General features: G+C 50.0%; 2 protein-coding genes and 1 long non-coding RNA gene across 3 annotated transcripts in view; all 3 read left to right on the plus strand.

Moving 5' to 3' along the window:
• The window catches only part of LOC111812630 (anthrax toxin receptor 1-like), an 8,785-nt gene extending 5,072 nt beyond the window's left edge, over nucleotides 1-3,713 (plus strand). Inside the window, exons 5-10 of the mRNA XM_023701312.1 lie at nucleotides 1,798-1,879; nucleotides 1,974-2,007; nucleotides 2,905-2,984; nucleotides 3,065-3,133; nucleotides 3,468-3,548; nucleotides 3,645-3,713. Of these exons, the coding sequence (XP_023557080.1) occupies nucleotides 1,798-1,879; nucleotides 1,974-2,007; nucleotides 2,905-2,984; nucleotides 3,065-3,133; nucleotides 3,468-3,548; nucleotides 3,645-3,713 (415 nt within the window). The remainder of the gene's footprint in view (nucleotides 1-1,797; nucleotides 1,880-1,973; nucleotides 2,008-2,904; nucleotides 2,985-3,064; nucleotides 3,134-3,467; nucleotides 3,549-3,644) is intronic.
• Nucleotides 3,714-6,768: 3,055 nt separating this feature from the next.
• LOC111812625 lies at nucleotides 6,769-15,558 on the plus strand. Its single transcript, XR_002818086.1, has 4 exons — nucleotides 6,769-6,857; nucleotides 14,040-14,109; nucleotides 14,671-14,752; nucleotides 15,503-15,558. It is a non-coding gene; the product is annotated as an uncharacterized LOC111812625 (long non-coding RNA).
• A 129-nt stretch (nucleotides 15,559-15,687) lies between these two features.
• Nucleotides 15,688-19,147, plus strand: LOC111812631 (anthrax toxin receptor-like). Its single transcript, XM_023701313.1, has 5 exons — nucleotides 15,688-15,952; nucleotides 16,161-16,199; nucleotides 17,137-17,319; nucleotides 17,414-17,491; nucleotides 18,923-19,147. Exons 1-5 carry the CDS (start codon nucleotides 15,722-15,724, stop codon nucleotides 19,145-19,147), a joined length of 756 nt encoding a protein of 251 aa, XP_023557081.1. The 5' UTR covers nucleotides 15,688-15,721.
• The last annotated feature ends 813 nt before the right edge of the window (nucleotides 19,148-19,960 follow it).

The following is a 19,960-nucleotide window of genomic DNA, read 5'->3' on the forward strand; positions in this document are numbered from 1 at the left end:
GCTTGCCAGGAAAGCACTTATTCTACTGAGCTATCTCCCCGGCTCCCTCCCTCTCTCTTTTTTCCTACTTTTTATTTCTGCTGTCATTCTATTTATTCTGTATTTTAGGGAGAGGTCTACAGGGTATGTAGGGTCTCACTACTAGATCGGACTCATAATGATTCTCCTGTTTACAGCCTCCTAAGTGTTGGGATTACAGGCGTGTGCCAACACGCCCAGTCTCAATTGCTGTGTCACCATGCCCCAGGAGCGGGGCCAGCATGGCAGGCCTGGGTATTGAACCCCGGCCCCTGCACCTGCTTTTAGGTGCATTAATTTGCTGAGCTATTTGGCCGGCCCTTCTGCAGTCATTCTGATAAAGTATTTGGCATTTTTTTTCTCATTTGTATTCTTTCTTGTTCTGTATTTCTTGGGTTTTAATTAAGATTTGGGGGATTTTAAATGCCTCATTTACTTGGGTATCCATTCCCTAGGTTTATTTTTTTTTAATTTATTTTATTTTTTTGGCGGAACCGGGGATTGAACTCAGGCCCTTGCGCTTGCCAGGGAAGCGCTTATTCCACTGAGCCATCTCCCCAGCCCCCTATTCCCTAGGTTTAGATGACATTATTTTGTACTTAAACAGGAAGGGGAGGGAGAACAGGTTGGAGTTACTATATATGGGGGCAGAGAGAAGGAAGAGAAAAGAAATAAATGTAAAAAGTGAAAACTCTGGGAGGTTCTATCACATGCCTTCACCTGCAAACCCAATACTGGAAGATTCAGGAAGTGACTGTTGGTAAGAAGACTCCGGTAGGGGAGTGTGGGTCCCCGTGAATCTGACGGGGACCTGCGTCCACGCTGCTCTCTTCCCTCAGCTGAGTTCCAGCCCAGGGTCTCTGCCATCCCGGAGTTTGCAGGCGGCCCCATCCTGTCCCCCTCACACCGTCCTGAGAACCCCAGCTCACTTTTCTCTGCTTGCTCAGCCCTGCGGTTGCCAGTGGGACCAGAGAGGAAGGCTGCTCAGTTAGTGCATGCTGTTTCTGCACTCCGGCACCTCAGGGTGTGATTGCCGTGGCCCTCTGAGTTAGTGCTTGGTGTCTGCAGTGCCCAGATGCACCCTGAGAGCAGGAATCAGGCAGCTCTGCCTGCTGTGTGGGCCATGGCATCTTGCCTGAGTGCCAAGCGGTATTCGTTCCCCTGCCTCTTATCTTTTTGCAGGGTAGCTAGGTCTCTGGGCGTGGGCTCAGCTCCCCACTTATGGTCCAAGAATCTCTTTGCTGTTATTATCGCAGATTCCAGGCTGTGTCTTGGCAACCATGGAGATTTCTGGGGCTGGAGGACCAGTGGTGTCTAGATGATAGTCCAGGACAGCTTCATTCCTGCCTTCTTTTCTGGAAAGTTTTGTGTATTCCATAGGGTGACTAATTCTCTGGATTTGGGCTGGGACACTTGCAGGTGATTGGGATCTATTTGCTATTACTGTCTCACACTCTCAGCTGTGTCCCAGCAGGGAAAGTGCATGGCTCCACCATGCTGTGAACAGTAACACCTCCGGGCGCACACTAGGTGCTCACACAAGCTCACGCTTGGCTTTGCTTCTCACCCTAGCTTTCCCACGTCTATGTGGCACCTGGCTGCTATCCATTCACGGTGCTTTCTGGGGTTCAGCAGGCCTGCCACAGCATGCAGCTGCGTGCGCCCTGACATTGGTGGGCACCTCAGACCTCTCTGGGAGCACTGCTTGCTCCATGCTATCACAGCCAGATGTTTTTGACACTGTTCCTCACTTTCAACTGTTTTTTAAATTTTCTTCAGATTCAGAATCTCTTACCAACTTCAGCGACTCATGCAAACTCCGGTAGCAGGCGAAGCAAACTTACATGAAGGACTGAAGGAGGTTTGAATGCCTATAGCCTCAACCAGATGGGGGCTCCAGCTGGGTGTCACTGTGTCACCTCCCTTCTCTCCCTATGTATCTTTTTTTCTTGCAGGCAAATGATCAGATTGCAGGAGCCAACTTTGGAGGTGAGCGCCTGCCTTCCTCCTCAGGGCAGCTGCATGGAACTGGCTGCCTCTGCCCCAGGCCCTCCGGGAGCTCTGTGCACAGACCCTGTGGTCCCCATCTCAGCTCTGGGAGCCCATTGCTCCCCTGTCCCATGCCAGCCCTATGCAGTGTACACAGTGTCTGCCCAGCATGGTTCTCATGGGACAGGAGGCCCTGTGGGTCCATGCAGGGTGCTTGGTCACTCTTAGCTTCCTGGCCTACAATGGGCTGTGCGCAGAAGGGTAAAGCCCAGGGCCTGGGCAGCCAAGAGTCAGTGTGAGGAGCCCGCGTTGTCACTGGGCCAGGATTTCCTCACTTTCTTTGCTCCCATCTTCTGTTGGCCACTTGCTCTGACTCTTGATCCCCCACCATGCAAATGGCTGTGTGAGCCAGGACAGATGCGCCTCTGCCCTGTAGGCTGGCAGCTCTGGGCAGGGAGTGGATAGAGATGGCACTGGGAAGAACAGAGGCCCCTGTCCAGCAATTGGGCCAGTGTCCAAAGGAGAAGGCTGTGTACTGGGCCACTCCCTCCCTGGGCTCCCCTACAGGTGGGCTGTTTTGTGGATGCATGGCTGGGCTGCCCTCCGGGCAGAAGGTGTACCTTTGGGGGCCAGTGAGATTTTAGATAAGCCAATAGGAAGAACTCTAAACCCCAGTCTTCTCATCTGTAAAATGGCCTTGGGGGATGTCCCCTTATTCTGGGGTCTCTGGGTGGTGGGCCTGGGGTCTGGGCACCTATCCCAGGAGCCTGAGGTGTAAGGAAGAGCACCCAACCTATTTGCCATGAGTAGTGTGGCCCTGGCAACTGGTGACGGTCCTGGATCCCTGTCTGGTCATTCCTGAGCCTTGCCCACCAGCCCCTCTTGCTTCTCTGACAGCCGCTAGAGTGTCTAGCATGATCATTGCTTTACTCAGTGGGCCACTGACACCAGATGCATTGAACCAGACTATGGTAGAGGTGAGTGGGCTTGTCCTCAGTGTCCTCTACTCCATGGTGTGCCTTTTGACAGCTTAGGCTCACTCATTTCTTTTTCTTAGGTTGAAAGGGCTCGGAGAATGGGAACATACATGTACTCCGTTGGTATCTACGGCTCTGATGCATTCCAGGTACTTCATATCAGGTGACTAGGGGCCCTTCTGTAGCTTCATTGAGGATAGGTCTCTAGTATGGCTCCCCAGGACTCAAGAAGGCATGAGCAAAAAGCAGGTGGACACGCAGAAGCAAGACCATGGGGTTTCAGTACACGGCACCCCAGGGCAGGTGGCAGAGCTTTCCGTATCCTGAGCTTGGGCTGCAAGCAGAAGCCAGCATCCATCCTTGAGTGCCTGATTCTCTGCTATCTCTAGGTTCCCAGGGCTAGGTGTGTTTCCTGGCTCTGGTGCCCCAGCACACCTTCGAGTCTCTACACAAGGTACTATAACCTGTTTTTCTTTCTCATAGCTGGCTGCAATTGCAGACAGCCCAGAACATATGTTCAGGGTAAGAGGGACACCCACGGACCTCCACGCAGTGGTTGACAATGTGCGTGAGTGGGCGGGACGGGGGTGAGCAGGGGCAGCGGCATGTCTCCAGGGTCCTAGGCTCACGTTCTTCCCTTCTCTTCCTTCTCCATCTCAGATCGGAACAAGTGCTTGTCTGGAGCTCAGAGCTGTGCAACCTTCGCCTCTGTGCACAAGTGAGAGCTGAGCGTCTACAACCCTGGGGTTCAGGGAGTTGTGTGCCCAAGTGTGTGTGCATGGTGTGTGTGGCTTGTGAGTGTGTGGTCTGTGTAATGTGTGATATATGGTACAAGTACTGGAGTTGATGGTCCTGTGTAGGTGCGTTCTGTGTATCCTGGTTGTGGTGTGTGTAAGTACCTGATGTACAATTTGTGTGTCTTATGTGTATATTTGTATCTTATGTGGTATGTTCTGTTGGTTGTGTGCGCTACATATTGATCTTAATGTACCAGCTATATGTGGTGTGTGTAGAATATGTAAAGTGTGTCTGTTTTCTGTGTGTGCTAGCTGTGTTAGTATATGGGAGTGCATATGGTGTGTAGTAGGGGTGTGGTCTGTTTGGGATGTAGGCATTGTGTGTGTTTGTAGTATGTCTTGGGGGTGTGGGCATAGTGTACTGTGATGTTAGTGTAGGTGTACTTGTGGGGTTTATGGTGTGCTTTTAGGGTGCTGCATGTGTAAGGAGTGTGATATGTGTCCCTTGTTGCGGGTGTCTTCAGGAAATGTGTGATAGGTTTATGCATGGTAAGGGCCATGTGCATGGTGGGGTGCAAAGTGCTGGTGTGCTGTGCGTGCATTTGAAACTGTGTGGTGTCTGTGATGGAGTAAGTGTGGACATGTAACTGCACGGCTCTGCCTTGTATATGTAGGAAGTGTACATTCGCTGGGGGTAAACATCAAGAGTGGGAGTGTGTGTGTGTGTGTGTGTGTGTGTGTGTGTGTAATTATTGTTATTTTATCCCATAATAAAAATGTAATTGTAAAGTTGGAAAACAGTACAGTATCTTAAAAGATTCTAAAGGAACCCCTAACAAAATGTGGAGCCCAAGGAGGTGAGGTTGCTGAAGAAATTATCACCATTAAAAAGAAACTAGGTGCTCTGCACTAGAACAAAAGCCTTGAGGGTGTCTCAGGATTCAGCAAGAGCCCGCCTTTCACAATAGTACAGATATGTAAACCTTTCATTTGAGGAAAGTGCCCCAGAAACCCTGCCTGAGAGTGGCCACTTATGGAATTTGTTCTGTAGGATTCGTCCCATCCTGCCCAGCCATGCAAGCATGCAGAGGCTACTGTGGCCAAGGCGCAAGTAGACAGGACTCTTGTTCTAGCTGTCAGCAGGCACTGGCATCGTCTACATGAAGCTGGTTTGGCAGGCATAAAAAAATGCAAGGCATGCGGGTCCCAGTGAGTTCCACTCAACTTTCACAGGAAGGTGTGGAAGGCCAGGCAGGATGTGATAGGTTGTGAAGTTCCCGCCCAGAGACCCTGAGAGAGTGATGCAGCAGGCTGTGTATGTGGAACTGATCCTGTAGTGGAGACCCAAGGGGACTGGAGATGCCAGGAATACAGAATGTCTTCTGAGGACAGCCAAGGTGGCACCTAGAGCCAGCCCAAGAGAGGCTGGTGCGGTCTACAACCAGCAAGGGCACAGGAACAGGGCTGACAACACCCTGTGGAGCTCACATCAAGGCATCGTGTGACCCACCGGCCAGCACGGGGACACAGTACTTGATTTGCCACACTGGATTTTTTCCTAATTATGGTCCAATTCTTTCTTATCCTCCCTATTCCTCCCTCTTGGAATGAGAATCTTTATCCTGTGCTACTGTGCCTTAGGAGCAAGCGACCTGTTTCTGGTTCTTACAGCGCTCACAGTAGACAGTACTTCCCTGAGGTCCAGAGCAGACATTTTACTTAGGCTTCTGGGCAATGATAACACTGTTGAAACTTTGGAGAATAAGTGTTTTCGGTTGTATACAGGAAAATTCCATCGTGTTATGCAGATTTATGACCTTGTCTTTGTGTTTATGTGGAGATTCAGTACAGCTTCAGGAGGTGTGATTAGGTGTTGGTGCTCCAATGGGAGCATTTTGTAGTGCCTTAATCAGCTGAACATGAATGTCAAGGACAATTCAGGGGTCACTTCTGAATGGAAAGCTGCCTGGGGATTTAAAATACCTGTGCAGTTTGCTCCCCCACAAGATGGTGGGTAAAACAAGGCAGTCGTGGCACTGGAGGAGGAGAGGCAGGGCACACACTTCATCATCCAACGTGGGGCCAGGCAAAGGGCAACCTCCATGACTGACAAGAATGTACACAGTGTCACCCAGGGCCCACCTCACTGAAGTGGGGAAATGGCAATACCTGTCCCTAAGGGCTGGAAGTCACTGGGATACCCTCAGTCTAGCCCAGGTCCCTGCCTTAATACACTGAGGACACTAATTTGCCGTCCACAGGGAAGGTTAGTGTGGAGGTGGTCAGGGACCCTGCCTCAGTTGCTCCTGCTGCTGGTGTGAAGAAGCTCAGCTGTGCAGCCCACCTGGCCCCTGTACATCCCTGGTGTGACCTGACACACAGTTCTCCACGTCTGTGTAGCCAGACAACCCTAGATAAGGACAGCAGCTGCCACTGCTTCCTCCTAGCCGCAGAGCTGATGACAGGTGTCTGCAGATATCAGCTCCACTGCAGACCCTCTACACTGCTGGGTGTCCTGTGCAGAGCTGCCCCACACGGAGTGACAGGGACTTGGAGAAAAGTGAAGGCAGGAGGCCCCAGGTGCCACAGAATGGGCTGTATCCTTGGGCTGGCAGCACAAGGGCTGCGGGAGAGGCTGTTGTAGAGGGTTCTAGGCCTTCTGACTTGGGGTCAATTCAGGCCTGGGTCAGGAGGCTGCTGTCAGGCCAAGGAGCTGGGGCAGGAGGGGAGTGGGTGGGGTGGGCAGAAGACCTGGAGGAGTCTTGTGTGGGGTCAGGGACTTTGCTTAAAGGACACAGAAGGAATCATGGGAATTCTGGGTGGGAAGACTGTGGCTGAGCTGGGTGCTTTTGATGAACTTGTTGGTCAGGGATGGCAGGAGGCGGGTTGTGGTGTGTACTAGGAATTTTGATGACAACAGAAGTAGGATTGCCCTGGGGGACCCACATATTTTGTTCCTGGGAGTTACCCTGAGAGGGCTTAGAGTGAAGGTAGCACCCAGCTCTCTGCCTCACACCTTTGAACATTGTCTTTGCAGATGACAAGGAAGTGATTTTGAAAGGCTATGGCTTCCATAATGCAAAGAGGGTGGACCAGATCATTTGCAGATTCAAGACTGCTGCCAAGAATGTCATCAGTAAGCAGCCCACTCACCCTCTGAAGGCAATATTTTCTGCCTTCACATGGCCAAGCTCTCTGTCCTTGTGGTTGTTGTGTGGTTCAAAGCAGCATAGACTCAGACAGGCTTGCCTGGGGGCAGACCCCCCTGCAAAGTAGGGAAGTGTTATACCCTCAGCTCTCCAGGAGCTTGGTGCAGCAGGTTTCTCCCCCCAGCAGGGCTGGGTATGAGGCAGGGCTGGCCCCATGGCAACTTCTCATCCATCCCATCCTTAGTGCCTGTCCTAGGACCCTGACTCTGCTGGAGGGACAGGGCAACAGCCTCGTGTGATGAGCCTGGTGATGGGCACAGAGAACTATCCAGGGAAAGCTTATTTAGGATAGTTTTTATAATTTAAAATAATAATTTTATCATTTAAGATTTATACTTTTTATAATTTGAGAGGGTTTTTTTTTTTTTTTTTTTTTTTCTGTGGAAACCAAATTTTCAGCTTAAGCAAGCTTGGCTTTAAACTTCTCTCCCATCAGCAGGCTGTGCTGGGCTGTCTGCCCACCCAAACTCAGGGTGTCTGCTTTAGTCAGAAGAGTGCCCTGGCCCTTCTCTGCCCACCAACTGTGGTATTGGTGTCAGCTCCACAGACCTGGCTTTCCTCAGCTTCCACCCTCAGGAGTAAACCATTTCACTGGGCAAGTGTCCCCCAGTAATTCTGGTGATCAGCAACAGTAAATGTATAAAATGCCTCAGAAAGCCAGGGATGATGTGAAAGCTGATCAAAGGCCGACAACACTACCCTTTTCCTACCAAACGTAAAAAAGACCAGAAAATATTACTATGTGCACAGTGAATCTTGATTTAGTATTTTAAATTATAAATGTCTATGAACAGTGTAACATTATATATTTTTCTAATAAACATGACATACAACAGAAGATAAAGAAATAGAAAGAATGAAAACATGACCCCTATTCTAAGCTGAAAATCAAGTACTGCCGGCACTTTTAAATGTTCCATGATGTTTAATTTCATGTGACTGTAATTTTTTAAAGGCCCCAGAGTGGGAAGCACACACTGCTGGACAGTACACAAATGCTTCTTCATGGACACTTCAGTGCCCAGCAGGGGTCAGGTATAAGGAGTGACAGAGACCCTGAACAATCTGTTTAAGGATAGGACTGGGGTTTCCTGCACTGAGTTTTGTTCTATATGGTCTACAGCTGCAGTGTACAGTGGAGACCCCCATCTCCAGTCTTGTAAAAACCACAGAATATTTTTCAACAGACGATAAGCCTATTTTTTAATAACAATTAAAGAATAACCTTTAACCTAGTTCTTGTCTCTGAGAACTGTCTCCTAACAGTGTTCCTGGAGTGTGGCCCTTTCCTAGGCAGGGTTGCCATGGAACTTGTAGAGTTATACCTGGAAGTGTGCTTTGCTCATTCGGTGGGCAATTCTTAGTTAAGCCAAGTTGACATATCAAGACTAATGGCTACAGGCCCACCTATCCCTTCCCACTGACCACCTTGAGGCTGATTTGGAAGACAGCTTCTCTATCCTCCCCTGTCCCAGGAGTCAGCAGCTGCTGTGTCTGATCTCTGAGTAGGGAAATCCAATTTTCTGGGCCTTGGTTCGCTTGGGCCAGGAGGCAGAAAGGGAAGGAAACTGGATTAACCAGCTTTCTAATACCTAGGACCTCATATCCAACTCCCATAATTAAAGGGAGGAAAAATATTGGGTGGCTCATGGTTTCAGGGGTTCGGTCCATGGTGGGCTGGCTCCAAGGCTGAAAGACCACTGTAGAAGACTGTGAAGAAGCAAAGTTGCTTAATTCATGGAGCCTGGAAGCAGCAGGTAACAGTGCCAGAAAGGAAGGAGCCAGGGACCACAGAGAGTGACCAAGGTCATGCTTCCATCACTCAGCCAGTTATACCTGGAAGTGTGCTTTGCTCATTCTGTGGGCAATTCTTAGTTAAGTCAAGTTGACATATCAAGACTAATGGCTACAGGCCCACCTATCCAGAAGCACACGATAGGACTTTTCTGGCTGCTCATCCCAGCCTACAGAGAGGAAGTCAAGGGAGAACTGGAGTTCGTGGGCATGCCAGGCCACAGGGGTACAATATGACTGTCACCTGTGGGCCACAGCTCAGAGAGTGTGGGGAAGATTGTGCTCAGGACTGAGAAGTTCCACTGCTGTAAGTTATGAAACTCTTTCATGTCTCCCAAGCTCCCACAGAAATAGATAAAGAAATAACTGCAGCCAACATCACTCTGAATGGAAAAAAGCAGAAAACATCTGCTTTAAATCAGCAATGAGGCAAAGGTGTCCCTTCTTGTAACTTATATCTGTTACAGTACTTGAAATTTTAGCCAGAACAATTTGGCAAGTAAAAAAACTAAAAAAGATGCAAATGTAAAGGAAAGAAATCAAATTATCCCTCTTTTCAGATAATATGATTCTATACTTAGAGGCCCCAAAACTCCAACAAAAGACTTTTTCGACTTGAACACAGAGCCAGCAAAGTAGCACCACATGTAGCATGTTGAAAAATCTTCAACAACTTTTCTCTATGGCAATAATGAATTAATTGAAAATTCAGGAAAACAATTCCATTCACACTAGCTTCAAAAAATAAATACGTGGTCATCAACCTAACCACGGGTTTTGGTTATCTTTCTTGTTGCTGGGACAAAATACCTGACACTCAAAATTAAGAAAGGAAAGGTTTATTTAGTTCACAGTTAGTGGAGGTTTCAGTCCATGCTCAGCTGGCTCCAAGGCAGAGCGACATGTGGCAGAGGGCAGCAGTTCATTGCGGCAGAAAACAGCAAGACAGCAGAACAAATGGGAGGAGCAGTGGCAGCTGCAGGGAGCAAGCCTCTCTCCCTTCCTTATATTGCCTCCAGGCTATCTGCCCCAGGGGGGTGTAGCACTCACACCCATAATCCCAGCATTGGATCAATAATTAATCACAAACTCTAGGAGCACACCCCAATGACTCCATGAGTCTTTGAGGGTGGGGATAACTAGACACAAACCATGACCCCAAGAAAACAAACTATTTCTACAATGAAATTATGGAACAGCGACAATCTTAAAGAAGACACTACAAGAGGGATCTACATTTGAGTGTCACCAGAGTTCATATGCAGCGTGGACATATTACTGAAAGCGATCTACAGATTCAATGCAGTCCGCATCAAAATTCTAACACCACTTTTCACAACAAAGAAAAATTCCTGAAATCCATACTTTTTTTTTCCTGAAATTCATATTGACCCAGAATAGCCAAACCGGTCCATTTCTTTAAGAATCATAATACCACATTTGGCTCCCAGAGTGGCGGGGGCTAAGTGGAATACTCACCAGCTAAAGGTAAGGGGGGCCCATTTCCTATAATGGACTGTAGAAGCAATGCAATGGTCTGACACATGTGGGCCTGTGGTGTCGGCAAATTCATCAAGGTGTTCTCAGAATGGAAACAGGACACGAAGTAAATTTTTATTGGTTTTATATAAGCAGAAAATTTAATGTCAAGTGAACAAAAATTTACCTTAAATCATAGCAACAGAGAATCATGGGCCTCACCAAGTTCCCAGATGAGCTAGTTTACATACCCGAATCGCTTGAATTTGGGGACCCCATGTGCCCTTGTGGAAGAACCCTGTTTACTCCCAAAAGTTATACTGTCAGTCTTTCCCCATTCTTCCCCCAAATGGTCTGTAGCCTTCTACCTTGGTAACCATAAATTTGGGAAAGGAAAGGATCAGACATTTTGGGGACTGCTAGGCAATGGTTCTGAACTAGTAATGATTCGAGGAGGTCCAAAATATCACTGTGGTCATTGAGTAAGGATAGGAGTCTGCTGAGACCAGGTGACCAATGGAATTTTAGCCAAGATCTGACTTTCAGTGTGTCCAGCAGGTTCCCAAATCCATCCTGTTACAGAATGCATAATTGTGTTAGACATACACAGTTTTAAGCAGAATTCTAAAATGAGTTCCAAACCAGCCAGGGTTGAAGAAAAGATCTTCAGAAATCTGTATGTGCTTTGAATCAGCATCCACTGTATGGTACTGTGTCTCCCAAGATTTATGAGTACAGAACTCGAGAATGTTACTGCTCACCATTACCCTTGCAACACTTTCACTTCTGTTCCTATGACCTTATACCTTGTTGGCCCAAAAGTCTTAGTTCTAGGGTGGTGGGGGGAAGGCCTGCACCCAGAGACAAAATAATTACTCAATTGAACTGGAAGACTTCTGCTTGGCCATTTTGATCTCGTGCCTCTCGAGTCAATGAACTAAAAAGAGCAATCATGGTGTTGGTGGGGGTGATTGTTCAGACTATGAAAGGGAAATTGGGCCATTATCCACAATGGAGGTAAGGAAGAATACGTTTGCAGTTGCACTTTAGGATATTTCTTAGAATTACTATGCCCTGTTATGAAGGCAAATGGGAAACTATAACCACCCAGACTGGGTAGGATAGCAAAACACCTGCAATCTTCAGGAATGAAGGTATGGCTCATGCCACTAAGTAAAGATTCAAGACCTGATGAGGCATTTAATGAAGGCCATGAGAATTCAGAATAGGTAGTAGAAGAAGGTGATTAAAAATACCAGCTATGAATATGTGACAAGTTACAGAAGTGAGGATTTTAATCATGAGTAATGTCTGTGTTGTATACATGTATTTTAAGTAGATGTTTGTCTTCTTTCTCTGTAACATAATATGGATTAAAATTAATACTTATTGTAAGTATACATGATAATATGTAAGTTACAGAATCTCAAGAGAAAGTAAATATAACCGCTCCCCCAAAAATTCTCAGGAGGAAATGTGTATATTTCCTTTTGTATGCAGAATAGCTGTATCATGTTAGGCGTAATTATGAGCTTGCTATTGTACTTAGAGATTAAGCATAGTTTAAGAAGATGCATCTGATTTTGAAGTTGACAAGGAGTGGATTGTGACCATTAATCATAATGCATCAACTTGAATGTATTAAGAAGTACCTAGCAGATTAGCCAAGCATGGTTCTGGATGTGTCTATGGAGACTAACAAGTACGCCAGCCAACCAAGAAAAGAAGACCCATCCAGATGTGGATGACACTGACCAATGGGCTTGTAGCCTAGGTAGAAGAGTGGGAAAGAGAGGAGTTTTCAAGTTTTTGGAAAACATGCAGTCTTCACCATCATTTTGGACATTGGTGTCCAGCTGCTTCAGCTTCCAACACAGACTCACACCAGCGACTCCACAGTAAACTTTCAGGGTTTTATCCTTTGGCTGCTGAGGCCCCCTTCATCTCTTTCATTCTGTGGCTTCCGTCTGCTGGTGCTAAAGACTTTCTGGATCCTCTGATGACTGTGGTGGATTCATCTAGCTCTGACCCCACAGACAGCCACTGTGAACTCTTCTACCTCTGACCCTGTAAGCACACCTAGTAAATCCCCTTGCATAATTATGCATATATTTACTATTGCTTCTGTCCTACAGCACTCTCATGCAGCATACACCTACGTATCCATGTTATGCAGCACAATTCCCAATAACCAGCACACGAAACCACTCTAGATGCCCATCAGTATGTAAATGGAGAAAGCAACTGAAGTGGATCTACAGAAGAGAATATTATTTAGACAAAAGAAGAACAAAATTGTGCATTCATAGGAAAGTCTATGCAAATGGAAATCACTGAGTCAGAGTCAGATAAGCATCACATGTTTTACCTAATTTCTGGAATCTGAGAAAGATGACATGAAAGAAGAAGGAAGGCTGTTACTACAAAAAGAAAGAAAGAAAAAGAAAGGGAAGGGAAGAGGTGTACAAGGCAGGTAATGGTAGGGCTATGTCTCAGCGTATGATCTGGTGGCTAGAGGATGAATGATTTCCTGGAGACAAACTTAGTTCTGTTATTGAGAGGCCCAGAGAGGCTATTGTTACTGGACAGTGCCCAGCATTCAAAAGACTCCCAGGAGAAAAAAAGCCCTGGATCAAAGAACTCCCTGGTATTTATTTAGAATCTCATGTAAGAGAGAAAAACAAAGCAAAGCAAAACAAACAAACAAAAACAGGAGAAAATCAGTTTGGGCCAGGTGGTATCTCAAGGGTTGGCAGTTTTTTTGAAAGGCAATAGCCAGACACAGCAGGTTCTATTCATCTAATTAGTTTTTTTTTTTTTTTTTTCAGAACCGGGGGTTGAACTCAGACCCTTGCACTTGCCAGGGAAGTGCTTATTCTACTGAGCCATCTCCCCGACCCCCTAATCTAAATTTTTTGTTTAGCTGTTTGATTCTCAAGAACGTGTGTGTGAAAAAAATAAGCACATGTGTGTGTTTATTGCCTCAGTTTATTGATGCCTCATAGAGCCTGTGTGCTTTTGCCCTGCAGTTTAATTATTTGTGTGCTTTGGCCCCTCATTATAGCCATTCATTCCTTGGCTACGAGCCCAACAGGGATGGATATTATAAAAAGGTTTTATGCCTATATGAAAACACCACACTGAAACCCAATATTTTGTAAAATTAACAAGCAGTCAATAGAGACGCATTTAAAAATAAATGATTCTGTAGCTGTACCAAATAAATAAATAACATAAATGAATCACACAAAAAAATCTTATTGTCTCTGCAGGCTTTCCTGAATCAGTGAATGGCATCACCATCCACCTGACCCCTAGGCCTTAAAACCCGAGTGCCACCAGTGGTTTCCCTCAGCCTCACCCCACACCCAGTTCCCCAGCCAGTCCTGAAATACGCTGTCCACACCATGCACAAATTCTAATCCGTGAAGCCCCAGAAAGATCTACCACACTTGGGATAAAACCCAAAGCCCTTCCTGGGCTGATCCCACACCTTCAACTGGCTCACTCTTATATCCTCAGTAGTTTGGCCTCGATGCTTGGCGACTGCCCCTCCTGTATCCCTCTTCCTTCACATTGTTCCTTGGCAGCTCCTCCTCTGGTTGGTCTAATCTCAGACATCAGAAGCTTAGAGAGAATTTAGCATTCATGGCTATGCTTGAGATGCATATGCAATTAGTAAGGACTGTAATTCAAGTTAATATGCTTATCATATGCTCTTAATAAGTACCGTAGTGGTAGGATGACAGTCCTGCTGCTAGGATGGCAGCAGGTCACAAAGGTCACAAAGCAGATGGACATGTGTACTGATATCCTCCCATGTATTTTTTTTTCAGATGAGCGTGCAATCAGGATGAACATGAACACTATAATTTGTCCTATGCCGCAGAAACTGAAGCCTAAACAGTAAGTGTCTACAGTGCTGGGCCTCAGGAGGCAGGGACAGAGTGGTCTCCCTTTGCCACCTTCTCAGGCCTGACTATGGGTGCCCCATGACAGGCAGCACAGGTCTGCCTGCTCTGGAGAGGCATCCTCCGCCCTGCCCTTGTGCGTGACCCTCAAGGTGCCCAGGGATGCACAGAGGCCCGGACCCTGCTGAGAGCTATGCAGGAGACGCTGAGCCAGGAGCCTTTCCTCTGGGTCACCTTTCCCAGCTTGGAGCACACAGCAAGCAATAGAAGTGAGGATGGTGGTGCCATGCAGACCTCCCTGTCACTCAGCAATGGCCAGGATGGCACCATGCGCCATGAGGGTGCCCTCGGCCTGAGACACGCTCCTTGTAGAGGCTGACCTTGCAGTGACTTGGGGAACCAGCTCTCATGATCCATGTGACATCTCTGTGGTCATCCTGGATACAGAGACTTTCAGGGTCATGGCTGTAGGCAGACCTGTGAATTCTGCCCTGGCCATGACCATGGTTCTAGTCTCCATACGCTGGGTCTCTTTTCTGTCTCTTTGGTCTGTTAGGAGCATCTCTGTGGAAGTCAGCCTGAACAATGGGCAGAACTTTCTCTTCCGCAGCATCAGAGTGCCGGTCAACCCACCCTGCGTGAGTACTGGGGGCTGTGCACTGGGGCTGGGGAGAGCCCAGCCCCGGGCACATAGGCACCTGGGGAGGCTGAGGCAGAGGGCCTGTGGACCAGGGAGCAGCCATGCAGACAGTGGGAACTCATTGCCGTGGACTTGGTCCATGGCACGCAAGAGTACTAATTACCTAGGCAGCCTCCTCTGAGTAAGCGTGTCACTGGGGCCAGTCGGGGCAGGCAACGTGTGCTCCCACACTGTCATAGCCACGTGCCCTTTCACTCATAGGCACAAGAGGACACCTCAGATGCTCTGAGCCCACAAGTACCTGGGTAGGGGGTGCTCCCTCCTTTGCACGGAGGCCCACTGGCGCTCAGAGAGGGTGGGATGAGCCCAGGATGCAGAACCAGGAGGTGGGCAGTGAGGCCTAGGGGGACCCAGTTCTCCTCTTCTCCCCAGGGTTCCCAGCACCCAGGCCTCCATCATGTGGCACTGGTAGCTTTCTGTGTCCTCGGGATGTGCTAAGGTGACAGTGAAAGCGGGGGTCATACAGGGGTTTCTGGGCCTCCTTGTCTTGGCTGAGCACAGATTGGGATGCAGGCCAGGGGAGTAGCCCTGGCCCCTTATAAACTAAGCTCACTCCAATTGGATTGAGTTGTGCTGATACAGATGAACAGATGGGTGGCCATTAGCACGGTGTTCCGTGTCCTACCCTGCCACCCATAATTCATGCTATGTCCTGGCCACAGTCCTGGGCTAACTTCTCCTCCCACAGAATCGACCTACACCCCCACCACCGACAACCACAACGACTACGACCACTACCACGACCACAACCACGACCACAACCACGACCACTACGACCACCACGACCACCACAACCACAACTACCACGACGACCACCACCACCACGACCACCACCACGACCCCCACGACCACCCCCACGACCCCTACGACCACCACCACGACCCCCACGACCACCAGAAAGACAACCATGGCCCACCCTCCCACCACCAGCTTGGCTCGACCTTGGCCCACAGCTCTAGCCCCAGTCACTCAGCGACCCCTGGTCAGCACTGCTCCCCAAACCACCCAGCTTCTGGCCACAGAGCCACCAGAAACAAAGCCAAGTCAAGAAAGGCTTTTTGTGCTCCTCACATTGGTGCTGGGTCTGCTGCTCATCCCCATGGTGCTCTGGTGGGTCTGGTGGTTGTGCTGCAGGACGGTGAGTCCCTCTGCGCCAGGAACCAGGACAGGGGATAGCCCCATGCTCCAGCCTATGGGCCATCTCCCATATGCCCTGATCCTGCAGAGAATAATGCAATGAGAACCCCAGAGCCCAGCGGGGCTGTGATCCCAGGGCAGAGGCTGCCCCAGCCCTGGGCCAGGGGGCCTGCTGCCTTACAGGAGGCTTACATCTCTTTATGTTCCAGCCAGAGAAAGAGCCACCACCTACACCCACGCCAAAGAAAGTGAGTCCTGCTTTGTGTCCTGATGTTGCCACAGGCCACTGGGGGAAACTGACTGTCACATGAGGCATCAGAAAGCCTGTGTCTGAGCCCCCACACCAAACTTAGGAGAAGAAAAAAGGACAGAGGGTCTGGAGGGAAGGACAGGAGACTCATTGAGGTCCCCAGAGAGCAGCTCCAGGCTCCACGTTATGCTGCCATGGCCTTCGTCACAGGCAGAGTACCATGAGACTTCTTTCAGCAGTCGCTGTCCCCACTGACCTGACTGGCTGTGTGATCCCCAAGGTGCCTTTGGGATCTGAGCTCTCAGGGCTTTGGGAAAGGAGCGCTGAAGCAGTGTCCACCCTGGGTGTCCGCTGGCTCCTTTGGATTTGTCTTCAACACCATCTCCTGCAGGGCAGGGCTGGGCTGGGAGCAGCCAGGGGGCCACAGGGCTGAGAGTGGAGGAAGTCAGGGGGCAGAGCTGTGAGAGTGTCCCCAGGGGAACGCAGGGATGGGGGCAGCCTGGGGGTCAGCTGAGTGGGACAGAAAGTGCTGAGTGGTTGGCCCAGGGGACCTAGTAGGGGTGTTGGGGAACAGGGAGCTGTCTGGGACCTGTGCTGGCTGCACTGTGGCCTGCAGAGGCGGCATATGCCAGGGGGCAGGGACAGTCAGCTGCCAGCAACCAGATCCCCGCACAGCCCCCAGCCAGGCTTCTGCCAGCCAGAGTGGCCTCAGGAGACCAAAGCCTCACTATGGGATTGGGGCAGCTGGGGCAGAGCCAGATTTGGGAGCCAGGGGCTTCGGGCTGTTCCTCCACGCAGGGCCCTCCCCTTGCTGTGGGTGCTGCTTATTGGGCTTTCTGTCACCCTAAAACCTTAGGTGACCCCTCAGACAGGTGCCAGGGCAAGGCGCCCAGGGACTGCAGACAGGGATGTGGACAGGTGCATTTCTCTCATAGGAGCAGAGAGCCAAGAAGCCCGCGCTTTCTCGTCGCCGTGCTCCTACAGCGCCCCCTCTTCCTGGTGCTCCTCCTCCCGCAGTGCCGGCCCCAGCACCCGCACCACCACCTGTCAGCGTGTGCCCCACCATAATCGTGTGCTGCTGTGCGAGCCGTGGCGTGTGTGTGAACAGAGGCCCTGAGGTGAGCAGTGGGGCTGTGACTGAACCTTCCATCATGACCTGCAGGAGGCTGCCGCCCTGCTGTACTCTTCCTCATGTCCCTGTCTGCTTTTCAGGGCACCTTCATCTTATGCAACTTCAGTCACCCCAGCTGCCACCAGGTGCCACTGATGTGGTCTCCATCCAGTGACCAGGTGAGCAGGACACTGGGACCCTCTTGGACAGCACTGCGCTTACCTGAGGCTGGCTTGCTGAGGACTGTCCCTGTGTTCCTGTTTAATCATCCAGCAGCTACACAGAAGCTGCTATCATTTCCAAGTTTACAAAGCAGGGACGCAGAAGCCCATATAGCTTGTGGGACTTGCTCACGAAGCCTGGGACACACAGAAGGGGCTTCGGTCTGGGCCTGGCTCTCCTTCCATTCTGTCCTCATTGGCTCAGCTCTGGCACACATGCTGGTCACCCCAAATCCCTGGCAGGCTGACCTGCTCAGGCTGGGTCCCCAACATGCCCTCCTTATGTCCGGGGCTCCTGTGCCTGGGCCCCATGCCCAGCTCTGGACACAGTTGCTGTGGGAGGAGGGTGGGCAGTGGCCAAGCCTGAGTGAGGCTGCACTGGGCTTGCTCCCTGAGCAGGGTCAGCGCAGGACCTGGGAGTTTGCTGAGCAGCAGGTGCTCAGTGGGAGGTGGGGTGGGTGGGGCCCTGCAGAGCCTGCCCTGGCCTGAGGAGAGGTGGGCAGAGAACAGTTGTTTCTTAGGGCCAGTTTCATGGATATTCTTCTGGCTCTCGCTGTGGGCTCAGCTTGGAGCTGGGAGGGGAAGGTCCTGCAGTGAGAAAGAGGACTCTATACATGTGTGTGTACGCGCGCATGCACTGGGAGGGAGCCAGAGATGAATAATAAGTTTGAAGGTGGCTCTGCCAAGTGTCCAAGGTCTCTGACCCCTGAGTGCGCTAAGCAGATTGGGTTAGGGACAGCAGCGGAGAGTGGCAGTGTTAGAGTGGACTCTTAGGCTGGGAGGTGGGTGAGTGTGAACTGAAAACAAGGGGAAGTGCAGAGGAACATTCAGAGGAGATCACTGTGGGCTATGGGGCATGGCGTGTGGGGTCCCTAAGTCCATGGATCACAGCTGGAACTAACATTAGAAGGGAAAGAAATCCCTTCAGAAGTTCAGCCAGTTGTAGAGGTGGCCCTGAGCCACTCCAAGCATCACTCCAGTCCCGCAGGCCTGCAGAGGGCTTCCGGCTTTGTCCCCAGCAAGCTTTCCTTCTCCTGACTTTTCCCTTTCTGGCCTCCTGTGTCATACCTGCACAACAGGAGGCTCAGCCAAACCACCCAACTCCTCTCCTGTTCCACAAACCCGTACCTTAACCTCAGCATCACAGTCCCTTCCATCTGGTAGAGCACACAGCCAGTGGTACCAAGGATGTGGACATGCACCCATTTCAGACCCACCGCTCAGCTCCCAGCCTGGGTGTTTGCAGATGCCTGGATGGGTCTAGGAGTGGCAGAGGATGGAGAGCAGCATTGGGGCAGGGCTTCGCCAGGCCCTGACTCCAGCAGCCACCTGCAACCTCTGCCCAACTGCAGGGCACTCACCCACCTCCTCTCTCTGCTCTCCCTCCAGGGCAGCTGCACCAATTTCAACCTCCTGAAGTTGCTGTCAGCTCAGGGCCCCTGGGACCCCAGGATTGACCTTCAGCCCAGTCTGGACAGCCTTCCTATGACCTACTGCTCCCAGTGCCACCACCCTGAAGCCTGGAGGGCCAGGTCTCCCTCCAGGATGCTGCCCCTGCTGCACCCCCCTGCCCTGACATCCTGCAGACCCACCCTGTCACTCCCACCCCCATAGCCCACCCACACTCTACACACTCAGGTGAGAGGCCTTGTTGCTGAATTGGGCACAGGCATGGAGTCTTGGATTCTAATAAACCAGAATTGGATTTCATTGCTGAATAGCAAGGGTCTATCAGAGGCAACATCATGGTCCCCAAATGTCACTCATTAATTGAGCATTCCTATGCCTTTGTGTTATGGCTCTGGGCCCAGATGCCACTAATTGATGCAGTTGAATGCTGGACACCACTGGTTGACCCTGCCAGTAGCTGGTCTCTGTTATGGTGGCCATGTGCTGCTGATAGTGACCCCAGTTAATGTCAGGCCCAGAAGTTGGCACTATTGGCTGCTGATCTCTGCCACGTCCACTCGTAGACACCAATTAAAGCTAGACACTGCTGGCTGCAGGTCTTTTCTGGGAACTGCTAGTTATCTCCAGTCAGCCCTGCCATGCACTGACCTCTGTCACGGTCTTCCCCAGCATCTGGTCCCTGCGCTCTTCAGTGGTGATGACCCCTAGGCTTTGCAGCTCCTTTTTCAAACCACCACCCTGCCCACACTACTCCAAAATAGAATCTCAAATAGGTTTATAGGCCTTTCAAAAACCACAGCCCGATTTTTTTTTTTTTTTAACCAAAAAAACAAATCACAAGATTTGCGGGATCACCATTGTTTTAGTTACTCTTCTCTCGTTGCTGGGACAAATACCCGACACTCAAAATGAAGGAAGGAAAGGTTTATTTAGCTCACAGTTACTGGAGGTTTCAGTCTATACTCATTTGGGTCCAACGCAGAGCAGCACAGAGCAGAAAGCAACCTTTCATGGCGG

The sequence above is a fragment of the Octodon degus genome, unplaced genomic scaffold (genome assembly GCF_000260255.1).
Source record: "Octodon degus isolate 3935 unplaced genomic scaffold, OctDeg1.0 scaffold00132, whole genome shotgun sequence".
NCBI classification, from domain to species: Eukaryota; Metazoa; Chordata; class Mammalia; order Rodentia; family Octodontidae; genus Octodon; species Octodon degus.

What these genes read in the sequence shown, in the direction of transcription:
- LOC111812631 (XM_023701313.1), top strand. Translation starts at nt 15,722, where the DNA reads ATGGCCCACCCTCCCACCACCAGCTTGGCTCGACCTTGGCCCACAGCT. An exon ending in GTGTGAACAGAGGCCCTGAG is followed by an intron (nt 17,320 to 17,413) that starts GTGAGCAGTGGG and finishes TCTGCTTTTCAG; the next exon opens with GGCACCTTCATCTTATGCAA. An exon ending in GGTCTCCATCCAGTGACCAG is followed by an intron (nt 17,492 to 18,922) that starts GTGAGCAGGACA and finishes CTCTCCCTCCAG; the next exon opens with GGCAGCTGCACCAATTTCAA.